Here is a 24,922-nt window from a genome sequence, read left to right as displayed (position 1 = left end):
ATCCGAAATGCCGTGCAGGTAAAAAGGCGACGAGTTTGCGACGTTATCATACTGCGAGCTGATGGTCGTGCTGACCGCTGGCGATGATGATAGTGCTGATACCGATGATTTTCATGATGAACCTACTGCTGCCGCTGATTATACTCCTGCTGCTGCTGCTGTTGCAGATGGAGTTGCTGTCCAATGAAGACGCGTCTGCTCCTGCTGATGGCGATATATCGTATGATGAGAGTGCTGGTGTTAGTGATGATGATGCTGCCGATGCTGATGTTTCTCTTCTGCGTGTACTAACGATGGTGATTGTGATCCTACCGTCGCTGATGATGACACTGACGACGATGCACTGCATCATAATGAGTGATGCCGGCGCTGCTGCTACTGCCCTCGATGATCTTGCCTTGTGACGATGGTGATTCCGCTGCTCCTGATTATAATATTGATGGTGCATAGTACTAGAATTACTATGGTACTGCTGCTACCTGCCGCTACTAACCGTGCGCATGATGCTCCTGCTGTTGACACCGCACCTGGTAGTTCTAGGCGAGAAGCACCGTGCCCCCCCCCCCCCCGTGTCCCTGTGGTGTCACTCCGCTCCCACTCACCGTTCCTTGTCTTAGGCGCGTTGCGTGACGCCTTCAGCATCTCCGACTGAGCTCCCACGGCACTCCCGGGGCGCGCTCCCTGGCTGAGCAGCAGCAGCAGGAACAGTGGCGCGCAAAGAAGCGACGACATTCCGCTCCGCATAGCTCGCAGCGAGCACCGACAGTGAACGAAACTAAACCAGGGTACAACCAAAGCGGGCAGACACCGCCACGGTCGATGGGCAGCGCTGGAGGCGAGTGAGACTCGTCACCACGGGCTCTGACAGCCCCTTAGAGTCCGTCCTTGTTGCAGCAGCCGCTACTGCACGTGGTGCCTGCGCTCTTTACGCGCGACCCACTCTTGGCTACAGCCGGAGCGGCGCGCGAGTTGAAGGGAGGAGACACCTGCCGTTCGCTGCTGCTGCTGCTTTTGCTGCTGCTGCTGATTCTGCTGCTGCTGCTTCTGCTGTTTCTGCTGCTGCTGCTCCTGCTGCTGCTTCTGCTGCTGCTTCTGCTGCTGCTGCTTCTGCTACTGCTGCTTCTGCTGCTGCTGTTGCCGTACAAAGTCCTGCAGCAGTGTCGCGGATCGCCGTTGAATTACGTCTCTCCGCTGTCGTCGCTGCTGCTGTTATAGCTGCGTTAGTTGTTACTGCTGTTGTTGTTGCTTGAGCTGTGATTGCGTGACGCTAGGCTTACTGCTGCTACTGCTGCTGCAAGTTTGTCGCTCTCCCGTCCACTCCGTCCGCCTGTAGCGCGCGCGTTGTTTCAAACCCACGGAGCGTCGTTGTTGTTCTTTGCCGAGTGGCTGTCTCGCATCGAGTCCCCTTTCCCTTACTCGATCAGTTAAAACCAAAAGCGAATACGGAGCAACGCTACCCGCCTCTCCCTCCCTGGCCGCTCGAGGGAGCAGCGAGACGATGCGTGCGTGCGGAAGCACAACGCCGATGACTGCGCTTCGACTGCAGACTCTCTCGCCGCGCTCTCTGTGCCCTTCCACTGCACACGCGGCTCTGTCGACGTGTCGAGATGGCTGTCCGCGAGCAGCGCGCCTGCTCGTCTGGCTGCTTATCGGTCGGTCGGTCGGTGCCGTCTGTCCGTCTGGTCCCCTGTGCGCGCGCGCGCGGTTCGATGTGTCGAGTCTGGCCCCCTTCCTGAGCGTGTCGCTCGCAGGCACGCAGCCGGGGAAGGCAGTCTGGGGGTCTATGCTCGGTGCTGCGTGCTGGCCCCGCAGTTTAATAAGACCGACTTGTGTAGAGCAACCTCCGCCCCTCTCTCTCTCACGCACACATACACGCGCACGTACCAGAAAGAATATACTGGCCTCAGGCCAAGGAAATGAGCTCAAGCCCTTTGGAAGCGACGCAGCAGCTTAGACCGTAGCCGCGGCTGTGGCTTATTTTAAGTCCTCTGGCAAGGCGAGCGCCGATCGCCAGCTGAGAATGGTTGGGGTGCAGTGGCGTTTCAGATGTTTGCAGGGGAGGCAGGGGAGGGAGGGAGGGAAGGGAAGCATGCGGGGGTGGTGTGGGATGGAATGGAGGAGGCGACAATTATGAGTGGCACATTTCCCTAGGGCACAGACGGACTGGGTATATGGGGCAGCAGGACTGCCGTGTCTCACAGCGACGGGGTCGGGTTTTTTTTCCCCCTTTCTCCCCACAAGAACTGAAGGGGGAGTTGTCCGTACAGGTGTTGCGAGTCTGTGTATTTTCCGACGCGTTTGCCAGATCTGAGCGGGTCTCCTGCGTAGGCAAAGAGGCCCAGGAGTGAGCAGATCATAAATCTTCATCACCACCCCCCCGCGCCCCCGTCACGCCGCGCTGTCTGAAGTCTATAAGGCGAATGCGATGCATATATAGCAGGGTCGTAAGCAGGTTATTGCCAAGTCGGCTCGTTTGAGCGTAGAGATAGATGATACACTCCGACTGTTGACTTCGGCACAAGAGAAATGAGAACCCAGGCAAAGGCGTTGAGGACATCGGTGCTTCTTTTTTAAATCGCGGCCAGGGTTGTTGTGGACAGCGCCCTTGTTTATCAATCCACTGCTGGATGAGGGAGGGCATCTGCGCGCCTGTACGGGTCACGGGGTAGTTTGATTAGAATCCTCCATCGTGCTGGCGCGGGCGGGTGAAAGTGGAACGCATGGATGTGGGATTACAGAGTGGTCCACAAGTCTTGTGACCCTTTAATTTTTTTTTCCACTTTCAATATTCATTTCTGTTCTAAATAAACATTACTTTAAAACATTAAGCTTTAGATAATTGGGGGCAGGGGGGGGGGTCCCACGACACATCTGGACCACCATGTACATCACAGTACAATATATTGTGATGTCCTGCCCTCGACTGCTCACAACGCAGCCCCGAAGCAGCCTATAGCACCTGTAAGTAGCGGCATGGCGGTCGCCCATCCAAGGCTATTCAGACTCAAGCCCTGCTTAGCCGAGTTCCCTGTAAGTTTGTTTTTATATAGATCGCGTAAATACATATATATAAAATCGTTAAACCCGCCACCAGCCCACCACGACACAAATTTACGCGATATAACCCCCAAAAAAACCTGTATTATGGATGATATTAGTCGCGAAAGCCTCCGTGTTAAACTTAGTTCCCTGTATCTGACGGAACCGGGCACGTTCATTGTGATAAGGTCATACGGCCTTGGTTTTTTCAGTCACCTACAATTTAAACCATCGCCAGCAATACAACCATCAGCAGCAGCAGCGCCACTTAGCGGAGTATTATCATATTCACGACTGCAGAGTGAATAGTGAATACTCCACAAGTGAAAGTCTCGCTTGGCTCGCAGTAGCCGCCGGGTTCGTTCGCGGTCATAGGATTAAGCGGTAGGGCAACGCGTGCATTTGACCCCTGTGCTCCGACCCCAAACTGCCTCTTTTCCCATAGCCACGTATGACGATGACGGTGGTCGTTTCAGTTGTTAGGCCGTTTCTCTTGTCTGCTGGCATTATCAGCTCTTGGTGTGGGTCACTGTGCGCCCCTTGACCTGAGACGTCACCACTAGACGCATCACCGCTCGCTCTGCCCTTTCGCGGACTGGACGCTTGCCTGTCGCTGATGCCGATAATAATGACGAGGCTCTTGATCTTGATGAGATTTACAACGCGGGCAGGGCCCCTGAATGGTTGGAGGGTCGGGGTCACGCCTGTGGTGTCGTGGATCTTGGCTTCGTCCGCTCCTCATTGATTTGTAGAGTAGGGATTTCGAAAACTTCAGTCCGCACGAACCCATTCCCAACCCCGCTACGTTCTTTTAATCCCCCCCTCCCCCCCCGTGTTTAACGATTTACTCTCCATTCAAACACAAATCAACTCGTTCCACGCTGCACGCGCCCGATGATTGTTAAACGTCCCACGTGACACGCGTGCGCTCACATCGAGATCTCAATCTTAATACAAATCGGATCAACGCAAGCGGCGTGAACAGCGTTCATGAACAGCGACAATACTGGTAGGAACCTCCTGGTTACACCAGCCCACAGGGGATTATTATGTCCGTCGTGCAGGGAGGGGCTGAGTGGGGAGGGAGGGGCTGGGTGGGGAGGGGGGGTGGGGAGGGGCTGGACGGGGAGGGTGGGGAGGGGCTGGGTGGGCGGTGGGAGGGGCTGGGTGGGGCTGGGTGGAGAGGGGCTGGTCACCCCGTGGTGCCCTTATAAAACTCAACGTTTAACCTACTCACGCCGGCTTGTGCCCGCCCTCACAGCCGGCCATATTTGCAGAATACACCACGCCGCCGTTGACCCTGGCCATTGACCGAGTAACCAAACGTTCCTACCAGCTCCTTCCGCAGGAATGTGTTTGTTGTAACGTATTCCACCTAATATAACGCTCAGTTTACTTATAACACACAAGCAACAGGCACATTACAAATGGCTTAAATGTGGCTTTATTTTCAAATTTGTAACAATGCGCACAAGTTGGCACGTACACTTATTTTATTAAACCATCTTAGGTCTTGCTCGTTACTCCGCAGCCTAATTGTCAGCCAAGTACGACACAGAGGCTTCGCTACGCAAACAAAACGTTGTTGTACAACAAAACGCGTGACTGCATCTTTCAGATTGCGTTACACGTAAACATTGCCGAGAGAAAAGTCACCGCAGCTCACGGATTCCTTACAAAGATTTTCGTTCCCAGGTTTCTGCGGGCAGCCTCTGTCGACTAAACATCCTCGCAGTGACAAAGGCAGCGGCAATACAGAAAACAAACACCTTTGCCAAGGAAAGGCCGGCACGCTTCCTGACTTCTCTATTCTTGATTTCATTCTTGACCAGAAGGCGACAGGGCAATGTATCCAAGAAAAACACGCGGAAGAATGTTACAGCAGCTGCAACCGAAAAAAAATATTCACGCGTATGGAAGTGTCAACGTACGCCTACATAAAATGTTTTACCGAGGAACGCGTGCAGAGCATCTGTAAAGTGATCGCAGCTATACACACGAAGGCGATGTATAAGAAGGTATGCTTAACAAACGGTGGTGTTACATAAGTGATTAAACTTACTGCGAAAAAATAGAACGCCCGAACTGCGAGGTTAACGGCTGTTGAAATGTAACACCCATTTCACCATCTCGCAACACTCTCGACAAGCAGATAATAGATTTACTGTGCAGGAATGCTTGAAATGAAGACCGTTAATGAGGGATGGCTGCCTGCCCTTGAGCCTAGCAGCGCTTCATCTCGACAAACGCCCTCCACATATATCATCCTTGGGGCCCATAAGTGTGCTTTGTGTTCCTGCCTCTGCTTGTGACTTAATGCCCCGTTGTTACCGTTTTGCTCTTCTTACAAGCCGTCCCTATTTTCCGACGTGCACTTAGGCTACAAGTGCTTTGGTTTTCACAAGTGGGACAGATGCCTCTGCACGAATGTGCACCCTAATGCCCTCGCTGGTGTACAGATGTCCCTCCTTGCATGTCAAACTTTGCCACGGCCTGTTTCTGGACATGTTCCAATACGTAAACAAAAACAGTATGCTCGGATGAAAACACGAGGTGGGTTGATAAGTTGAGTTCACGTGTAGCGATGTTCTCTCGACAGTACTGAGCACTAAGCGGTTCCTTTACAATATTAAGGACAAATGTGATTTGGTGCTTGCCATTAGAACACTGCACCTTTTTTACACAATACATTCAGATCTATCAGCAGGCGAAGAGATTAAATAAATAACAACATATACACTAAAGAGTAACGTATGAGTCATTTAACTAGGATTGCCTCACCGAGTGTCAATTACTCTCTTTGAGGCGGGGCATGCGTTGTGCGGAGGAAATGTGATCACCTGGATAAGACCTGCACAGGAGGGCATAAAGCTCAAATGTCTGCAAAACAGGTGCAGCATGAACCCACTCGCTTGGTCATCTCACAACCTCTGAGTTTTACAAATCTGTGACCCACCAACCCTTGCATTCCAAAGTGCTCAAATAAAGGTATGCACCACTCAAGCAACGACCTAAAGTGAACCTAAACGACGTGAGCAGAAATAATCGAGAGTTTTAAACTTCGATCATGTGTGTTTTTTATTACACGAAGCTACGTACACAGGGTGGGGGGGGGGGGGTGCAGTGCGCGTGAGTGCAAGGCGAGCGACACGACTTTAGAGAACTGCATGCGAAGATCGTCCGCCACGACACCAAGTCAAGTTACTCGAACCGATGCGGTGACCGGACACAACCTCGGTGCACAAGGTGCAGCGCATGCTTCAGCACACCGGTAAAAATCTGCAAGATAACACATCCACAGTCACGATCATTCTGCTGCTGGATGAAGGCCGATCCACAAGCTATCGTCACCTCACACGTGAATGTGTTCCCTGCTTTGGCTGTCAATCCATTGTTGTTCTCTATTGCCGCAATTATTACTTCTAACAATGCGTTCTGCCCAAGCCAACTTAATTTTCTTCAAAGTTCAAATGAAGTATTTAACCAGGGTACGTTCTCTCATCCAAGTGGTCCCCTTTATATCATTGTAATTCTAAACGTGCAATATCACAATGCCTTGTTAACTATTACATTGTGACTTGTTGGAGTAGCATGTCAATTTCAAATAAGTTATGAAACCTCTTACAATAGCTTCAAAACTCACGTAAAAACTAACAAGACAAATCACACTCATTGTAAACCATTTTATCCACAAAAGTCAAAATAATGGAATTTCAGCAGTTGCCAATACAATGTAAATCGATACGTGGTGGCAGCACTTCATGACCCAAGTTCCGTTTCCAGCCGTGGCTAACATCAGTGAGGAGTCAGGGCGCAACTGATCCTGGGAACCACCGCTTCGCAGAGCTGGACGGACCAACTCGGTGTGTGTGGTCTCAACCCCCATGACTGAAAATGTATTTATAGGCCTTCATCCAACAGTGCATTGAGAAGGGGCTGTAAAATCTTAAAACCATAATTTATATACTGCAGTGCCTTTGGTGAAAACCACGAATACTACATCATGTAGACACTAGCGGGATGTCCGCGTAGGCTTAGCAATAATTCCTTTTAAGGGGCGTTTTCTGCCAAAATGTAGTGTTTGTCTACAAATAATATTTTCTCACTATTTTTTGTAAACTTTATTTGCAACCAACAATGGTACAGTGTTATAGGCGGAAACACATTTTGGCGAGTTACGTAGTGGATAAATATACGTACATACAAATTCCTCCTTACACAAAATGCGTCCCTCTTACGAAATGTATTTACCAAAAAAACACAAACGTTTACACGTAGGTAAAAAACATAAAGTAAAATAAAAATCACGACGTTTCGGAGGCAACGCAAGCTTCCGTCTTCAGGTGGTACCGTCACAGCCACGACAGCTGTATCAAGTAAATGAGAGATTGCAGGAGCTACCACTCCGTTTATATAATGGTTGGAGAAGGTGGTGGGGTAAGGATTATATAAACGGAGTGGTAGCTCCTGCAATCTCTCATTTACTTGATACAGCTGTCGTGGCTGTGACGGTACCACCTGAAGACGGAAGCTTGCGTTGCCTCCGAAACGTCGTGATTTTTATTTTATATTACTTTTTTATGTTTTTTACCTACGTGACTTTACCGAAAAAACCTAAGAATATGAATCATTGCAGTCACGAAAGCTTCAAATCTAGAATTAGTTTACACGTAGATTTAAGCAGTTAGCCTCTCATCGATCAAAGTAGAACATCCCTTTGAACACATTTCCGTGGAACGCTTTTGGAATCGTATCAATTTTTCCCTGACTTTTTACGCCCGATTCCTGTCTGGCACAGGAGGACATGACGCATCGTTGACCACCACCTGAAACTGCATTCGTTAAATAGTTTGCTTAGGGATGGCACAGGCATGCGCGATGACGCCACCGCATGCATTGACAGGCAAGGCGCGCTTGTCCGTGGGTGACGGTCGCTTGCCGGGTATTGGCGAGAGTTGACCGATCGTTCTGGAAAACCGCCGTGAGCTCATTCCACCTCCGCACAAAGAACATCCCCAACGGGGCACATCTATCCGTTGTACGATTTTGAATATGGCCTTGTGTCATAGGCCTGGTGATTGTAAATCAGATAAACAGCACCGGGCTTTCCAGATTGATTTAAATGTAGGGATTTATATTCCCCTGTTATAAGGGCTCAGTGGGAAATGTTTTCAAAAGATCAACATTCTTCACTTGTCATGCATATTAACATGCCACCCACCCGTAACATCTGACAATTAAGCCACAATGGGGCACAACAGCTTTTCCTTTTTTACATATACTTAGCAAAACTTTTATTCATTCGAAGTTAAAGTTACATACATAACAATAAACCATCAATAATTTTATGGGCACGACTTTTTTGTTACTTTCTACAGTAAGGCTTAAGCGTGCGGGAGTAAGTTCGGTTTGAGAACAGAACCATGTGATCAGATTCTGGGTCCGATTGGATGCAAAGTACCATCTAACCAGAATTCATCCATCTACTCGAAATGATCTATTCCATTTCGGTGCAGCTTTATAAAAACTGCTGCTGTGCAATGGGTGTAGTCAGAAATTTTGCATTCTTTTTATGTTTGAGGTGAGCACCTACCTTCATCGGAGTTGACGTAATCAGTGGATAAACAATGATACAACAAAGAAAATCTAGTCTTACACATATGGTACATGCATCGAATCATACCTGTGAGAATGGAAAACGCAGTTTATGCAAATAATATTCTAATGCTGCACTTAGCGAACATAACTGTATAAGCGAGATAGAACAAAAAACCGCACACAAACGTGATGGTAGAATTTAGGACATGACCCCATACATGGAATCCTCGACTTACGAACAAGTTAGGTTCCAGACGTCTGTTCGTAAGTCAATTTGTTTGTAAGTTCAACTTTACTATCGATTCCAAACACGTTGTACGCCATGTACTCAAAACACGGGGAATGGATTTAAAAGTTGTATAATCTCCTGTCGGTGGAGATGCCACTGGTTCTTCATGTTCTGCAGATGTAGATGCCACCACCGCCATCTATTGCACAGCGGTTGAACTTACAAATCTCGGTCCGAACAGGCAACTGGACATATGGGCAGGTTTGTTCATATCTGTGAAAGTTTGTAAATCGAATGTTGCTAAGTCGAGGAGGCCCAGTATTACGAAAATGTCTTTATTCATCTGACAGTGAGGGGTGAACATGACACGCTCATTCAAGAGGTTGCCAAAAGCAATGATAAAATAAGAACTCATGATATAGAGGCAGCAGCTATGCAGCTCGTTCTTACACTTTAAAATCTCCTTTGGATTCCACGACACGGTGACGGAGCATAAACGTTGAAATTGCATCAGCAACCTGCAAGGGGAAAAAAAGAAAATAAAGAGGTGGATATATAAAATAACTCGTTACAAAATTATACTTTGCTATTTAACCAATAATAATATGAACAAATTATTTCATGAAACGGCTGCGTTTGCAGTGGTGCACAATTAACGGGAAAAAAACTCAACACAATCGTCAATGTAAAACTGCCTATAACGTTCTTGACAATTGCACATAATGTACTATGAAGAAGGGCCAACGCCCAAAACGTCTCTTTTATTAAACACCGTGCCCATTTTTAAGGGCGATGCTATTGACGAATGTGTTGAATTGAGTACGAAATTAAAACAAAGTGAATAGAGGAAAAGAAAAAACTCTGCCTACTTTGTCCGGAGCGTCCTCGTGCACCGCGTGCCCACACTGCGGCAGCACCTGCATCTGAAACTTGCCTGCGTGAACGGTTGGGGTCACAAAAAGGGCAGCGCACGTAACAGCAGTGAGGCCATGGCAGACACACGAAATACAAGGCTCTTACCCAGCAATGGATGGAAACGATAGGTAAAGTTGCCGTACAGTAGTCCCTCGGTGAACGTTTTCTAATCCGTTCCACAAAAACTGTTAGCCAAAATAACTGTTAATGGAATATAGGAATTATTACGTGTTAAAAGCGTTCATCCGTTCCACTAACGAGCGCTCGAATTGGCCGAAATTGGCACCCGCGTGCATATCGTAAACATACCGATTAATAAAAATGTCAACGTTAGTCCAAACCATGGCGTACTGTGAGAGGCGTAGGGTTAACCGAAAAGCCGTGAACCAATGTCACTGTTAACCGAGGGACTACTGTATTACGTGTTAACTGAACATCCTCAAATGAAGCTCACATTGAAGTATTTTTTTTCAGAGAGTGCCGTTACAGATGTGTCATCGAGACAACTTGAGAGTTTGAGTTGCTTATTAAGATATCACGTTCCCAATAAGAGGGATGTAAACATATCGTGAGAGGGCGAGGAAAGTTTAGGTAGATATGAACAAAGGACAATTCCATTACCTTATTCATGCACATTAAAAACAAAAACTTAAAAGTTAATATGTAAAAGTTAGCATGAAGCTGGGTTGCGTAATTCTATCTTCATGGTTTATATTTTGTATGTAATGAAGTGCTTACCTTGCATTTGCCCAATGGTTAAGTCTTTATCCAAGCGGTCAACACCTGCACTTGAGTAGAGGAGGTAGCAAATGTAATAAATGTATTGGTAAAATAAAAAAAAAATCTGAAATAACATTTCCAATTAAAGATGCTGGTAGTTACACTCGAATAGCAATACAACACAAGAATAAATTATCATAACATTTGTGAATTTATGTACAAGCAGCCTTTTCAATAAATACAAGTCAGAGATACACAATTCTGGTCCTCAGAAGTCATGGTGTCATATAGATTTCATTCCAACTCAGCTCTCAATTACTGAACCAAAACCGTTAATTTAACGAATAAATTGGTTTATTAACATTCTTCATTGGTGTGGGCCATTTCAGCAGTGAGAAGTTTCAAAATGATCTATAAATCAAGTTATCCACAGGACCTCTGTGCTAAGTGATTGTTGCCAAGTTTGGAATGGGAGGAGCACCGGCCAACAGAAGCATCTTGGGCACCGGGCAGGAGAGGAAGAGCATGGAGAGGCCCCGGAACCAGCCTTCCCAGAAGCGCTCCGTGGTCGAGAGGTCAATTCGCCACGTGTACAGGGCGCCCTCCTCTGACTGCGCACGCACACGTTTCATTAGCACAGGTTAAACATGGTGTCATCTGTAGGTCTGAAGTTCAACTGCCAAGTTGATTTTGCTTAACCGGGCAAGAACTCAAAAGAGACCAGGATAGTCTCGGTTGCAAGAATAACCTGGGGAATGATTCTGCAAGAAAGGGGCGATGATTTCGATGTATCGTTCTAATAAGCCTGGGTGTGTTTAAAATAAACAAATCCACAAAACACAACTCAACATGCATGGTTATACCGAAACAATAAACGTATTGAACATCCTTTGAGTTTAACGATATGGCAAAGTTGACTTAACGTTGCATACATTTTAAAACAAAGATTGGATGTTCTTCTTGTTTCGTATAGTGGGGGGTTGATCGGCAATGTTAGTATGTTCACATCGATATTGCCAAGCCAGTGGATGGCCTCAGGAGCCGCTGACACTGGGAAGTTCCGAAGGTCCTTTTGAATCAGTAGGTTCAGGTTGGCTACGATGCGGGCGTACGGGCAAGATGGTTGCGTGTCTCTTAAAATATTCTGGAGGAGGTATGTGGGAACAAAACTGGCAGTCATTCGGGCGGCTTTGGCTTCAACATTTTTTGAGCTTTGGTGCGGGTACTGCTGGACCAAGCTGAAGCCACAGAATTCATTCGCCAAGTAAAATATCAGCACCAGTGCTGCTGCACATTGCGTCCGAGTGCTGGCCCCCCATGTTGTATGAAGCTGATCCTGGCTTTGACCTTTTCGCACGTCTTTTCCACACGGTTGAAGGTTATGCCCCTTGAATTTCGGGTTGGCCTTGTTTTTTTTTTACCTGCCAGCCAGAATAGGTGATGTCAAGTGGCTCTTTTGTGACCTTGCCGTTGTAATGGATGGCTGTCACCGTTGTTTTTCAGGGGTTGGGGTTTAGTTACCGACGGAGATCATATTTCCCCACTGCTTTGAGGTGAGTGGTTAGGCTAGTTTGCCATTAAAGGTATTTCACAATATTTACTGATGAAAATCTTACCTTTCAGCAAGACTGTCTCAAAACACGAAATGTAAAAAAACTGTTTTTTTGCTTTGCAAAGTGACTATATTTCAATGCTGAGGCCAATATATATTGTAATTTGAAGTACTCTTTGCATTTTATGAGAAATCCAATCAGCCATGAAATTGTGTGCCGGCCAGAATCCAAAAGCATATGACATGCAAAAGATGTTTAAGACAGCAAAAGCACGTCATGGAATTGCGGCAAATCTGCACACATCCTGTACGAGAGCTGAATATAAATATTTCTATTGTAATGATACTTTCCATTTTAGTCAACCAATATTCTAATTAAACCATATTTAATCAACAAATATAGTAGCAAGGGAATTCGTTCCATGGGTGAGAAATTGACTATTTTCTCCAAAAGCAAACTTACAGTTGAACGGTTTATTTAAGATAACTGTTTGGCAGAGAGTAATTACATCATTTTAATTGAATGCCAACCTGTGGTGGTGGTGATGCTGGCTGTGTGGTGTGATTGGACTCTTCCTTGTCTCCCTCCTCATCCTCCTCTCGAATGCCCTCGCAGAACGAACCGTTTCCTTTGGACGGACTCGCGTTCCCACTCTCGCATCTGTGAGCAACCAACATGAGCAAGTTGGTAAAAAGGGTGGAGCAATGCATCGATTAATATCAAGTCTTAAGCACACTATTTGTGTAATTCATCCATGTTGTAAGTAATGAATAAACGTCACTGCTATAACCACTTAAGGCACTACCATTCAGCATAACGTAAAACAAGACTCAAGCTTATGAACAACCCCACAAGTCATAAATTCTCTTAAGATGTGAAGAAAAGGCTCCCAGTAAAAAAATCCCTTCCTTTTCTTGATAAACTACATGTAACATAATGCTAACAATAAACAATGTTTATAAAATCTAAATCTTAATTGAAACATTTTATATCCGGTACTCAAACTATGATAGTGTACAGTGAAACACAATTTCATCAACATTTCTGACAAGTGTTTTAAGGAGCCTTAAAGTATGGAATTCCCGAGTTGGGCTTGGCAGCGAATGTAGTTAACACAAAGGGAGACAGCCATTACCTTTTCACCTGCCCACCCATAGAGACTCGCGCAGACTCCAGGTTCCTGATTTGGCCACTCTTGACACTGCATACAGCAGCACAAGCATCATAATCAGCATCACATCAATACAACACCAAGGCTAATTCGGATTGCTTTGGGTGAGCAGTGTGAAAAATCAATGGCACGCAGTGTTAATCCAGTTCCATAATAATGAATGTGAGTTCTTATTCTATGCTGTGTGTACCGATTTAATTCTAGTTATTAATTGAAGCATCATTTGAGCTATAATTCCAGAATTTGTCAATTATAGTTATTGTTTTCATTGAGCTATATTCTAGTCTCATCATTGTTAAACAGTTAAGATGCATTTATAGTTTCTATAGTAGTCCTACTTATGCTTATTTCAAGATAGTACTAGGTGAGAATATTTTACGTACAATTCCGAAACACATAGTTCATAGACGCAGATAAACTCAACTATATTGTGACTGACACCATTAAACAACTTTCTTCCTCTGTTCACATCCTTTACATATAACTTTCGGTTACAGTTTAACTCTAGTTGTTGCCAAAATCAGGTTGCTCTCTTGTTTGTTCAACAGTAACACCGGTCACCCAATTTGATATCTTGAGCTATTTTTTGTTAATGCACAAATTGAGTATTTACCTCCACTCAATGGCATTCTCAACAGACTTGAATGTCTTTGGTCGACCACGCAGAAAGTTTTGCATGCTGTTTAAGGCATCCATCGCCGTTCCTGTTTGACAGCAGAGGACACCACAAGGCTCTCAACGTCTGGTCCTTTAAGATGGTGGGTCATCAACTCAAAGACACCTTTGGGTAGTGTCTGCTTGCTGTGCCGACAGCAGATATGCTTTATTATGTTTTAACAAATGTTGATGATGATGATGATTGCGCATGGAGGAATAGCAATATTTCAAAGTATGTTAAGCTTTTCATTTTTAGTCAAGATCTTTGGGAGATGGGAACAAACACATGCAAATATGAGAGATTCCAAAAGCCACCAAAGTTGTTGTATCCACGAGCATCCCAACACAAATCACGTAGCAAAACCACGCACAAAGGAAGCATGGCACAGATGTTTATAATGCCGAAACTCCTTATTAAAGAAGATCTCAATGTGTTTGGCGGCCACCTTCCACCACGTCAATGACGATGAGGCCGACAAGCGTGGGGATGACATTGGCCGTGGCCGCGTGGACGGCGATGGCTCCGCCCATGCTGTGCCCAACCATGATAACGGGGAGGGGATTCTCCCCGTACAGGGCCTCCACCACGGCACCCACATCCCTGCAAGCATGAATGCACGCGGGTCGGCACGTTACACTCATCGTAAGCATCATCTGTATTCACGATAAGTCGTTCACTTCAGTAAGCGCATATTGCAGTACTATAGCATGGGTCAGAAACATGGGCATTGACAGAAGAAAATGGAACAAAAACTTAATATTGTGGAAATATGCATGGTGACCCTGCACACAATTGCAATGAGAAACAGAGTAACGTATGGATTAGAGAAAATCCATAAAGTTACACACAGTATATTGACGACTATTTGGGTCTTTCGGTAAAGTCACGTAAATAGAAAAAATATATAAAAATTATTTATTAGCATGAATTCCTGCAGTTAGGGTAGCTTTAAGTCAAGTATATTGACTTAAGAAAAATTGGCTTGAGCAGGACATGTTGCTTGAAGGTACGATGGCTGGTGGGAATGCACAAGAGAGAAGAACCTTTTTTTTACTGCCCTAACATGCAATTCATTTTTTGGGCAAATTAAGTGAATACTTAATGTGATGATCTTTTGTGCATTAATTCGTAACCAGGCTGAAACCATAAACCCATCACACTTCAGAACCTGGTTTAATTACAGGTAGCTTACCCATATTTTAACAAAGCAGTGCCAGGTCAAATGTATATATTTTAATATAATCCTGTCTTGTGGATAAGTAAAAATAAATGGAATGTATAGCTCAGCATTGCTCTCGACTCACTTGGCCATCGTCTCTGCTGACAAGTCCTCAGGATTGTTCACGTGTGTGTCCCCTGTCAAATACACACACACGGATTGTGTTCGTCATCAAATCGTCTTTGATTCACACTTAAAACCAGTACATTGTTGTAAGAATATGAATTCTGTACTGGATGTTGTTAGGCAAACGGAGTGTTATTTTGTCGGAAGGCACAATATACGATCCTTGATAATGGTTTCAAGAAGCTAATTTCGAAACTAAAAAAGTGACGAAAGCGGTTTCGGCTCTCACCGTGTCCACGAAGGTCGACAGCCACCACACGGCACTCAATGTTGCTGCTAATAGCTGCCTGGTGGTGACAAATTCAACAGCTAAATGCACTTACAGGAGACATTTTCTTTACTCGGTAATCATAAAAAAAAAAATCATAAGTAGTCAATAGGCATGCAACAATTCACCCGCTTTGGCGAAAAAAAAGAATTACTTTGATTCACGGTCATGATTGAACTCAAGAAACCATTATATTTGTCTAGTTTGCATTGCTTGTCTCTTATTGTATTGTAAATTCTATTAGCCAAAAGGTGCATGAGCATACAATATTTGAGACGCACTATTACATGTTTATATTGTGAGCATAGGAATTGCTTATCAACAATAATTTTTACATGTCTAGTTATAGCTATAGGGTTAGTAGTACAAGATATTATCTAAATACCGTACTGTGTCACGCTTGCACATGTAATACCGTAAAAACAGCCCAGGAGAGTGCCGAGTGTCCCCCTCCGTGCAAGAGTAAGAGCACAGGGCCCTCTGATCCACTTCGGTATACTCGGAAGGTGTTTGGCAAGGTCAGGAAATACCAGGTGAACAACGTGTACACATAGTTAGCATGTTTATGCAGCTCATCTCTAAAGGTTCCTGTTTCACTCTCTTTTGACAGAAAATAGACACTTTGGTTTTTTCAATTATAGTACTGGAATTCTAATCAAGCCACTGGTGTACAATATCTTTCTTGTAAAGAGTGGCTTACATTAAACCATTAGACACATTGTGATCCAAGTGTATGGGGCCATAAAATGGTGACATTGTAATGGATAATGCATCTGCATCAGATTGTTTTTTTTTTATCAAATTGATTAATAACGTCCGCAACTGGCAGAAGTGGCAGCTGAGGACATGTAGAATTACAGGGGTTTTTTTTTGTTTGGTTAAGTTTCAGTTAGAAGACTTACAATTCAAAATGCTATCATTTCAACCAAAGCGATTTAAATAATCGCGAACAAAATATATGTAAAACTAATATCAAGCGTCGGTGGCTTCATTAATTTGCAAATTGAAAAGGATATTCCCTTATCATCCCCTTCCCCGACCTCCACATCATCCATGGATTCGAAGTAGAGGTTCCATGACACCGGGGAAAAGTCTCTTCTGCGGCCGAACCCATGGCTGAAATGACACACAACACACCGTGCCCATGTATTTTCCTGCCCGCTTTCATTGCTAAGGTCTTTGTGTAGCACGTGCCCTGCTTGTCAGAGGATAGGTTAATGGGCTTTGCGTGTCAAGTTGGGACAATTCAGTTTTCGGAGAAAATCCTTGAAAACATAACTCTCAAACATCACACAAGTCATAATACTGCACTGTCAAACGTCACACGTCATGAAAAACAATGATGTCCATACTGCCTTCTACAGGCACGCGAGTGAAAACGTGCTCCATCACACAGGTTTTTTTGGGGTTAGATCGCGTAAATGTGTCGTTAAACCCGCCACCACTCGACAAAGCCAATTGGTAAGTTTTATCACGTAAACAGAACATGTCAATTCGTTACTAGTGCATCCCACCGGTGTGTTGGGAGAGCAAAACCACAACATTTACAATCCGAGTACGACGTTTCGCCAGTAATTACAACTAGCGTCATTAGGCGACAGTCAGATTTGTGGATAAATCCTCCTGTTTTGTTCCTTAAATAGAGGGGTAGATGTTATGACATCTTACTAATTGGCTGTGTCGGGTGGTGGCGGTGGGTCTAGTGACACATTTACATATTTACGTGATCTAACCCAAAAAAACATTTATTATGGATATATTGGTTGCGAAAGCCTACTTACTACGTGTTAAACTGAGAACGTGCTGTTCATCCAGGTTTTTGTCTCGCGGCTCAAGACGTGGCAATCTCCCCCATGTCTCCCATCATTCATCATCGCGATGGCTCTTGCATGGAAGAGCGATTCGGGGACTCCCAATGTCTAGGTGACCAACCAACAACCCATTATCAACAGACCCAATCTCGGAATGGCTGAAATGCATGCCATAATCTTTAACGTACGAGATAAGGTGAATTGACCCCACGACCCGCAAAGGCGTGGGAGTCCTTCATCCAGCAGTGGTTAGAAAAAGGGCTTTAAATGACATCTGCACTGCAGATTACTTTCCAGGTCTACAACCGCAAATTGTGATGTGGTTATTGCAGGAGTCGCAAGCGTGTGGCGGTGAGGTTTACTGGCAACTTGCGAGGAATGGCAATGTTCATAAATATTCTTAGGTTTTTTCGGTAAAGTCACGTAGGTAAAAAATTAATAAAAGTAAAATAAAAAAGATTTTATTTTTATTTAACTTTTATTAATTTAAATTTTATTTTTATTTTACTTTTATTAATTTTATTTTTACCTACGTGACTTTACCGAAAAATCCTAAGAATATGAATCCTTGCAGTCACGAAAGCTTCAAATCTAGAATTAATGTTCATAAAAGTTTTTTGGGGTTAGATCGCTGTAAATTTACCCCAAAAAAAACTATACTACGGATGAAATTGTTCGCACAAGCCTACGTGTTAAATGTCTATGTTATTCCGGCACGAGTGTATAACAAGCGGCACCATTCGCTTGATAAAATCACCGAATCTCACGCACTGACAACATGGAGCGAGCGAGGGACGCGATCGCGTCGCTTGCAGGACGACTTTGTGTTGTCTACCAAACGTTAAGACGGAACCCGGGGAAACTAAATATCTCTTTGTCTTGCAGAGAGTGTTGCCGGGCCGTCACATACGACTATTTGAACGCTCGTCACGAGAACGAAGGCACACTTGCAGTAGTATTAATGAAGGCACACTTATTAAAGTTTCGCCCACAACGCTCCATATCATCATTGCCCTCTAGTGCAACCCCTCACGTGAGTGCGAAATGCCTTTACGGTGGCACGACGCCGACTCTGAGACTCCTCTTTCGCATTAACAAAGCGTCAACAACCCGTGCGTCTCCAGCCACAGAACCCCTAGAACAATCGCGTGTATACAGTACATGTTGTTATTATTGAATCTCTTCCTTTTAGATGCGCGGCTCGTGCAAAGCGACCTCTTGGAGGCGGCCGAGGCCGAGGAAGAGCTGCCAGGGACGTGAGGTCTGGGCGGTAGACGGTTCAGCTGCACCTTCTTCTGCAGGGATGACATCTTCACCTATCACTCGCACTGTACCTACCACTGCGCACTGTACACTCCTCTTTACATTTCCCAGCGCGCTTTGGCGGCGGCGGCGGCGCTGATTGGTGCACGGCTCCCGCACCGTCGACCAATCGCGAGCGAGCGTTTGCTGGGCGCGCTTGTACGTGCTGGGAAATGTAATGGTGGTGGTGTTGGTGGTGGGCGTTGTTAAATCTGTTTAAATAATTAACCAGATGCGGATTCGTGAACGCTTAAACGTTGACAGTGTTTAATAATCTTAAACAAAAACAACACAAAAGCCTTATTATTGGGGTTAAACAAAAACTAATAATAACTTGACTGTATTCTTGGTTCTTTCGGTAAAGTCACGTGGAAGGGAAATAATAAAATAATCTATATATATAAAATCGTTCATGTCTGTGTGTCTGTGTGTGTGTGTGTCTGTGTGTGTGTGTCTGTGTGTGTGTCTGTGTGTGTGTGTCTGTCTGTGTGTGTGTTCTGTGTGTGTGTCTGCGTGTGTGGTGTGTGGGGAGCGGTAGTGTAGTGGTTAGCGTGCTGTCTTTGTGTCTGTCTGTGTCTGTCTGTGTGTTTCTGCGTGTGTCTGTGTGTGTGTGCGTCTGTGTGTGTGAGGAGCGGTGGGTGTAGTGGTTAACGCTACGCTGCGCTACCAACCCGGCGAACCGAGTTAGATTCCCGCTCATGGCCACCACCGATCAAGATTATTTGAACCTCACATAGGTCGACTCAGCCTCAAACGAGTAACTGGTGTGGCGTATTAACATCGCCACTGGGGAGACAAAGGCGGCCGGCCGTGGTGGATACAAGTCCCGGGCGAAGCCGGGTAGTACAGCTAGTAAAAATATAAAACAAAACAAAATTCTCACGTTTCTGTGGATTTCACACCTGACGATGATTGCTTGTGTTGCAGTCGAAACGTCGTGAGAATTTGTATTTTTTATATTTTTATTCTTTTATTATTTCCTTTCTACGTTACTTTACCGAAAGAACCAAGAATATGAATCCCTGCAGCCACGAAAGCTTTAAATAAAAAAAATAACCTAGTTACTATAAAGGGCCGTCCATAAATGACGTCACGCGATTTTGGCCAATTTTTGACCCCCCCCCTCGTCACGTGGCGTCATAAAAAGTCAGACCTCCCCCCCTCAAATATGACGTCACAAAGCTTTGCCCCCCCCCCCAAAACCATATTTCCATTTTGAAAATAAAACATGCTTCAAATCGCTTTAAACTATTGTCATTGTAGTGCGTATTTAATGTGGCGCTGCACTCTGATGTTGTAGGAGAAAACATGTATTAAAACGTCTATTTAATTAAGTAGAACGTGTTGTCTATATTTATTTAAAGTTGCGCATTTTGATGTGACGTCACATTTCTCAAACCCCCCTCCCCCTCGTTACACATCGTCACAAATGTCTGACCTCCCCCCCAGGTGTGTGACGTCATTTATGGGCGGCCCCTAACCCTATAGTTGTGACTCTTAGGTTTTTTCGGTAAAGTCACACAGGTAAAAAAGAAATGATAATACAAAAAATAAAAAATAATATAAATAATATAATAAAGCAACAATATAGGGGGGAATACTTAAATAATAAAAAATAAATGATAATACAAATAAAAAATAATAATAAATAATATAAATAATATAATAAAGCAACAATATAGGGGGGAATACTTAAATAAATAGACAAAATTTACGAAATAATAGAAATATTGCTTTATGATTTTATTTCTATTATTTTAATTATTTGTTATTATTGAATTTTTATTCTTTTTTCTATTATTTTTATTTTTTACCTACATGACTTTACCGAAAAAAACCCAAGAGTATGAATCCTTGCAGTCACGAAAGCTTCACATCTATAACCTATAGTTGTTGTTGTTGCTGCATCGACCGCAGCCAACAACAACAACAACGAGGAGCAGAAAGCTGCGCGCGCGAATCCCAGGCGCGAAACACTCTTTCAAATCCCTACAACGCATAGGCGTGGGTGCTACGCGTGCGAGCCCTCCCATTGGCTGGGGCTCTGCGGCGACGTCGCGTGCGATTGGCTGACGAGTCGCCGCTCCCACGTGGTCACCGTTAACAACGGCGACGTCGCGTGCGATTGGTTGACGAGTCGCCGCTCCCACGTGGTCACCGTCAACAACGGCGACGGCGCGCGCGTGTGCAGTGGGAAATGTGAACGCGTTGTCGCCGTGCGTGTGTGTGTTAGTCGAGGCAACCTCGTCACCCTCAGCGCATTAATTGTTGTTTATTCTCATTGTTGCTGCGAGCATGAAGACGAAGAGGGGCAAGACGAAGAAGTGTAAGGTCGAGATGGCCGCGTGTGTTCGCTCGTTGCCGAGCTACGGGCCCCAGACGCTGAGGCCATTCTCGCGGTCCCGTTCGTGATCGTTGTCGGTGGCGATCGCAACACATTACGGCACGCAATGTGGTTCTCTGTTATATTACAGTATATAGTATTTCCATTGTGTCTGCGCTTAAGCAACGCTCGTCTTAAATATTGCTTCTGTCATTCGCCAGACAGCTGCTGCGTTTACGAGTCTTAATGTGTTTTTTGTTTGTTAATTTCCGTCAACTTGTATCTATTACAGCGCTTCGGTAGATAAAGTGCACATTCTGTAGACCTCACGTAGGCTACACATTATAGCAGTGTGTGTCATGAGCATTTCTAGGACGTGTCATCATTTTTCATGGCCATTTGTCAATTGCTGGATGTATGTGTGTTGGACTTCTTTCGCACCGTACGTAGCCAACCACGCTAATCGGAGGTGGATTGATGGCTTCCTCACACCGTGTCGGTCACGGGGGGGTTGCTTGAACATACTTCACCATGCTGGTCAATGCGGATGGCTGGGAATCACATTCGGGTAACTTTGTGAAGTAATTGTATGAAGGGGGTTAACCACGCGGTGTGCAAACCACTGCACCACCACTGTAATTCTGCCAACACCGCTGTGGTTTGCAAAGCAGTGGTTTGCAAAGCAGGGCTTTGGGGCCGATTAACAAGCTGGAAATGAAGTTTTTTTTTACCCGAATTCGGCAACATTCGCATGGTGTCTCCCTGACCAAAATTTTCACAAATTGCGAAATCTAGCGTGTTTCAAACCAGTGACATAAACGTTCCACAACACTTTCAACAGACTTCCAACATGCACAATGTGTGTATTCCCCCCCCCACCACCAACCATGCCACAGTGCCCAGCGAGGTGACCCCGTCGACCAGCCTGCCTCCGCTGGTGGAAGGGCAACCACGATGTTTCCTACGCATCAGGGTGGGTGCCCTGGTGTGGTCGTCAGGTGGAGCGGGTCCTCGGGTCTCCACGCTGCTCCACACTCCGCTTGTGCGTTTGCGCTGGTGGGGGGAGGGTTCAGGCGGCACCATCTTCAGACCCCACTTGGCTGGAGGCACTCGTTCGCCGCAGAGCTTCGCCCGCTTTTCCGTGTGCTGCGGACCAAAGCAGTTCTCTTCCTACCTGTCAGGTGAGAGTCGTGGGGTCAGATGCTACCAGAGGGCATGATTTGGCCAGGACAGTTTCCCACACAGATTGGTCTATTATCATGCAATATAATTTTTTAAGAAATAATCTAAAGCCACATTTCAATGGTTGCAAATGGTGACTGTGATGTCTCTGTAGTCAAAATTAAATTTGGACAGGTGTGCCTCTGTGGTGTTGTCATGTCATCTAAAATGTACATTGTAATACATTTTACAATGTAATCCTAGACCAGATAGTTCACCTGCCAGTTCTGCCTTGGATGGAAAAAAACACATTTGTGTTTTTGAGATTAGTGGCAATACAAATTAAGCCATTACAACAAGAAAACAATTGAATAGTGATGTGAAATAACGGAAATGTGTTGAATTTTAGGAGGCAGGGTGGTTGGGTGTAGAGTGTTGCATTGTTATTTGCCTTCTTGGTACCAATTGATGCCCTGTCACCTGCAGTGTATGTGAAATGACTCCAAAAAAAATCAAATACTGTCATTTATGTGAAATTGTCACTTTTATCAATTATTGGCTGTGAAGTGGTAGTGGTTGAAAATGATGTTGCCACTAGAACAACACCTCTTTTAAGGGTAAATGGAAACCGTGAAAATTCTGTTGGTCTATTGGAATGTTGACTGTTGAACCTCTTGACTCCTGCTGCCTGTGGGCTTTGCCAGACATGGGAAATCTGGTACTGGAAGTGCTTGCCAAGCTGGAGCACCTTCCTGTCGGGCGCGTGCACATCAATCACATCTCCCGGCTGTCGGCCACGCAGCCGATCTCCGGCTCCTTCCCCATCCTCTCCTCCACGTCGCATAAGCTCGGAGAGCTGCAGGTATCTCTTTTTTAAATCCTTTATATTAAGTTCGCTTGCTTGCTTAGGACCGTGCAAATCTTTCGGTCGTTTTTTAACCCACTTCCCGTGATCCAATCGAGCTGACATTTTCCACACTCGTTGTGCGTGACAATTAATGTTCGTGAAATTTTTTCCCCAAAATTTTACACTTTTTAGGACAAAAATATTATATTTAATTACCAATTGCTTAATGGTGCAATGCAATCATCTGACCCATAGGTGGCAGCCATCTCAAGCCAGAGGACGAGAGGATTCTAGCCGCCACGCATATAAAGCATTTATAGTGATAAACTTTGTTTTTACGGGTTATACTTATTTTACCTTCACCCACCTGCACTGACCAGCGTTGCAGAGTATCGTCAAATAACCCCCACATAGCACATGGAATGGGGAAGCTGTTGCTTAGCAGTATATTGCCAAAGTGCTTTACTTGACGAAATCGTGTGATGCAGCTGTTGTTCTGCAACGCTTGTCACCATGCAGGTCTCTATGACTCTGGAGGCTCTGGCGGACACATCCGACGGCAGAAACTCGGTCCCCACGACGGACATGAGTGTGAATGGCCACCATGGGGACGCGTCTGCTCCTCTCTCCTTGGTCCACGCCTCCGTGGAGGGCGGCTTAGCAAGCGTGGAGATGGATCCATCCACCCGTAGGCTCTCGTTGCAGTCGAGCAGTGGACATGAGTCCGCAGGAAGCAGCCTGCCAAACACCCCCAGGTAAACGCATTGAGTGTAGTCATCAGAAAATGGGCCACTCTTTGCCTAACAGTAATAATTAGCCATGCAATGATGCATTGATTTTGATTTAAAAAAAAAATCGTTCCCCTCATGATACCCATGCTTGGAATTTCAGACAAACGCATGGAGCAAGGAACCAACACAAACGAGAGATGTATTAATTCTTAAGGAATGTAAGTGCATTTTGGTTGGATGCATCGGTAGATGGGATGACGACTGATGGAGGAGACTGGTGTGAGAATGGCAGTCAAAGCAGGGAACAGGCCCAGTAGGCCAACCGTTGCAGAGACAAGAGTGATAAGATCATCTCATCGCAAAAATGCGAAGCATTTTGGTACCAAGGACCGTATAGGGAGGCAAGGGGAGGCTTTTATTCAGCAGTGAATATAACATGGCTTATGGTGACTGTAATGCGTAATGCTTTAGCTTATAATACAATACTTAAAACGTCGTGTAAAGTAGAGTTGAATCCAGTTTATTTTTGAGTGTGACACTAATAATATAATTGTTCGCACATCATCATGTCGTTTGCAGAGGAAAGGACCACCTGTACTTCCAGAGTGGACACAAAGGCACCACGGGAAATGACGCTTTCAACTTGGAGCAAGTGTCGCACAGTGGTCTGCTCGTGTCACCCAACAAAGAGCAGCCTTCTTCAACCGAAGCCAATCAACAACTTGGTTACAACCAGGATCAACAGGCAGAAGAGTTTGGTGGGACCCAGAACACAGCAGATGTTATCTCTGGTAACAACAATAAATTTATAGACTGATAATTAATTCATGCCGATGACCAAATCACTCTTTGTTCAGTTAGCCCTAGTACGCTCATCCTTGTTTTGTGCTCTGCTGCAGTGCTTCTGGACCGGGGCAGACGTTTGAGGGACGCCATGGTGGTGTCGTCCATGCACATTGACCCTCCCCATTCCACTATGAACGCGGGACCTACTGAGACGTTTTCACATACGGGCAACTCCGGGTAAAGATGCAACAGTGTTAAACACGAATCAGAATGTCACTTTGGTTAACTTTTGTTTAGTGAACCGAACACCACTACAAAAAAAATATTGATTGTTTATTTTTTAAAGGTACGTTGAAATAGTTACATTTATGCAAAAAGTTGACTTCGTTTACAATAAGCTGATAATATTTTTGGGATTTTTTTTTTAAGGAAGAACCATTACATAAACATATGAACTTCATGTGC

General features: G+C 45.1%; 3 protein-coding genes across 4 annotated transcripts in view; 1 reads left to right on the top strand and 2 right to left on the bottom strand.

Annotated features, from left to right (window-relative positions):
- The window catches only part of PDGFC (platelet derived growth factor C), a 34,920-nt gene extending 32,899 nt beyond the window's left edge, over positions 1–2,021 (bottom strand). Inside the window, exon 1 of the mRNA XM_061564052.1 lies at positions 603–2,021. Coding sequence (XP_061420036.1) covers positions 603–744 — 142 coding nt within the window. The 5' untranslated portion in view covers positions 745–2,021. The remainder of the gene's footprint in view (positions 1–602) is intronic.
- A 2,446-nt stretch (positions 2,022–4,467) lies between these two features.
- Positions 4,468–18,669, bottom strand: PPME1 (protein phosphatase methylesterase 1). 2 transcript variants are annotated; one of them, XM_061564056.1, is made up of 14 exons: positions 18,523–18,669; positions 16,513–16,612; positions 15,912–16,004; positions 15,458–15,515; positions 15,188–15,239; positions 14,329–14,483; positions 13,839–13,929; positions 13,190–13,255; positions 12,585–12,714; positions 10,983–11,112; positions 10,520–10,564; positions 9,736–9,800; positions 9,317–9,384; positions 4,468–6,318 (listed from the first exon to the last, which is right to left on the bottom strand). In XM_061564056.1, the coding sequence occupies exons 1-14, from the start codon at positions 18,615–18,617 to the stop codon at positions 6,300–6,302; spliced, it is 1,167 nt and encodes a 388-aa protein (XP_061420040.1). In that variant the 5' UTR covers positions 18,618–18,669; the 3' UTR covers positions 4,468–6,299. The 2 variants fall into 2 exon arrangements, with proteins under 2 accessions (XP_061420040.1, XP_061420042.1); XM_061564058.1 differs by having other exon boundaries at positions 10,983–11,115; positions 12,591–12,714.
- Positions 18,670–20,801: 2,132 nt separating this feature from the next.
- C2CD3 (C2 domain containing 3 centriole elongation regulator) overlaps positions 20,802–24,922 on the top strand; it is a 47,376-nt gene continuing 43,255 nt past the window's right edge. Inside the window, 6 exon segments of the mRNA XM_061564047.1 lie at positions 20,802–20,935; positions 21,829–22,113; positions 22,798–22,955; positions 23,460–23,695; positions 24,251–24,462; positions 24,571–24,694. Coding sequence (XP_061420031.1) covers positions 20,905–20,935; positions 21,829–22,113; positions 22,798–22,955; positions 23,460–23,695; positions 24,251–24,462; positions 24,571–24,694 — 1,046 coding nt within the window. The 5' untranslated portion in view covers positions 20,802–20,904.

Source organism: Lethenteron reissneri, chromosome 32, assembly GCF_015708825.2.
Source record: "Lethenteron reissneri isolate LAM-NWPU_2019-01 chromosome 32, ASM1570882v1, whole genome shotgun sequence".
Lineage (NCBI taxonomy): Eukaryota > Metazoa > Chordata > Hyperoartia > Petromyzontiformes > Petromyzontidae > Lethenteron > Lethenteron reissneri.
The sequence above is the reverse complement of the archived record's forward strand: the minus strand, read 5'-3'. Positions and strand labels throughout refer to the sequence as shown.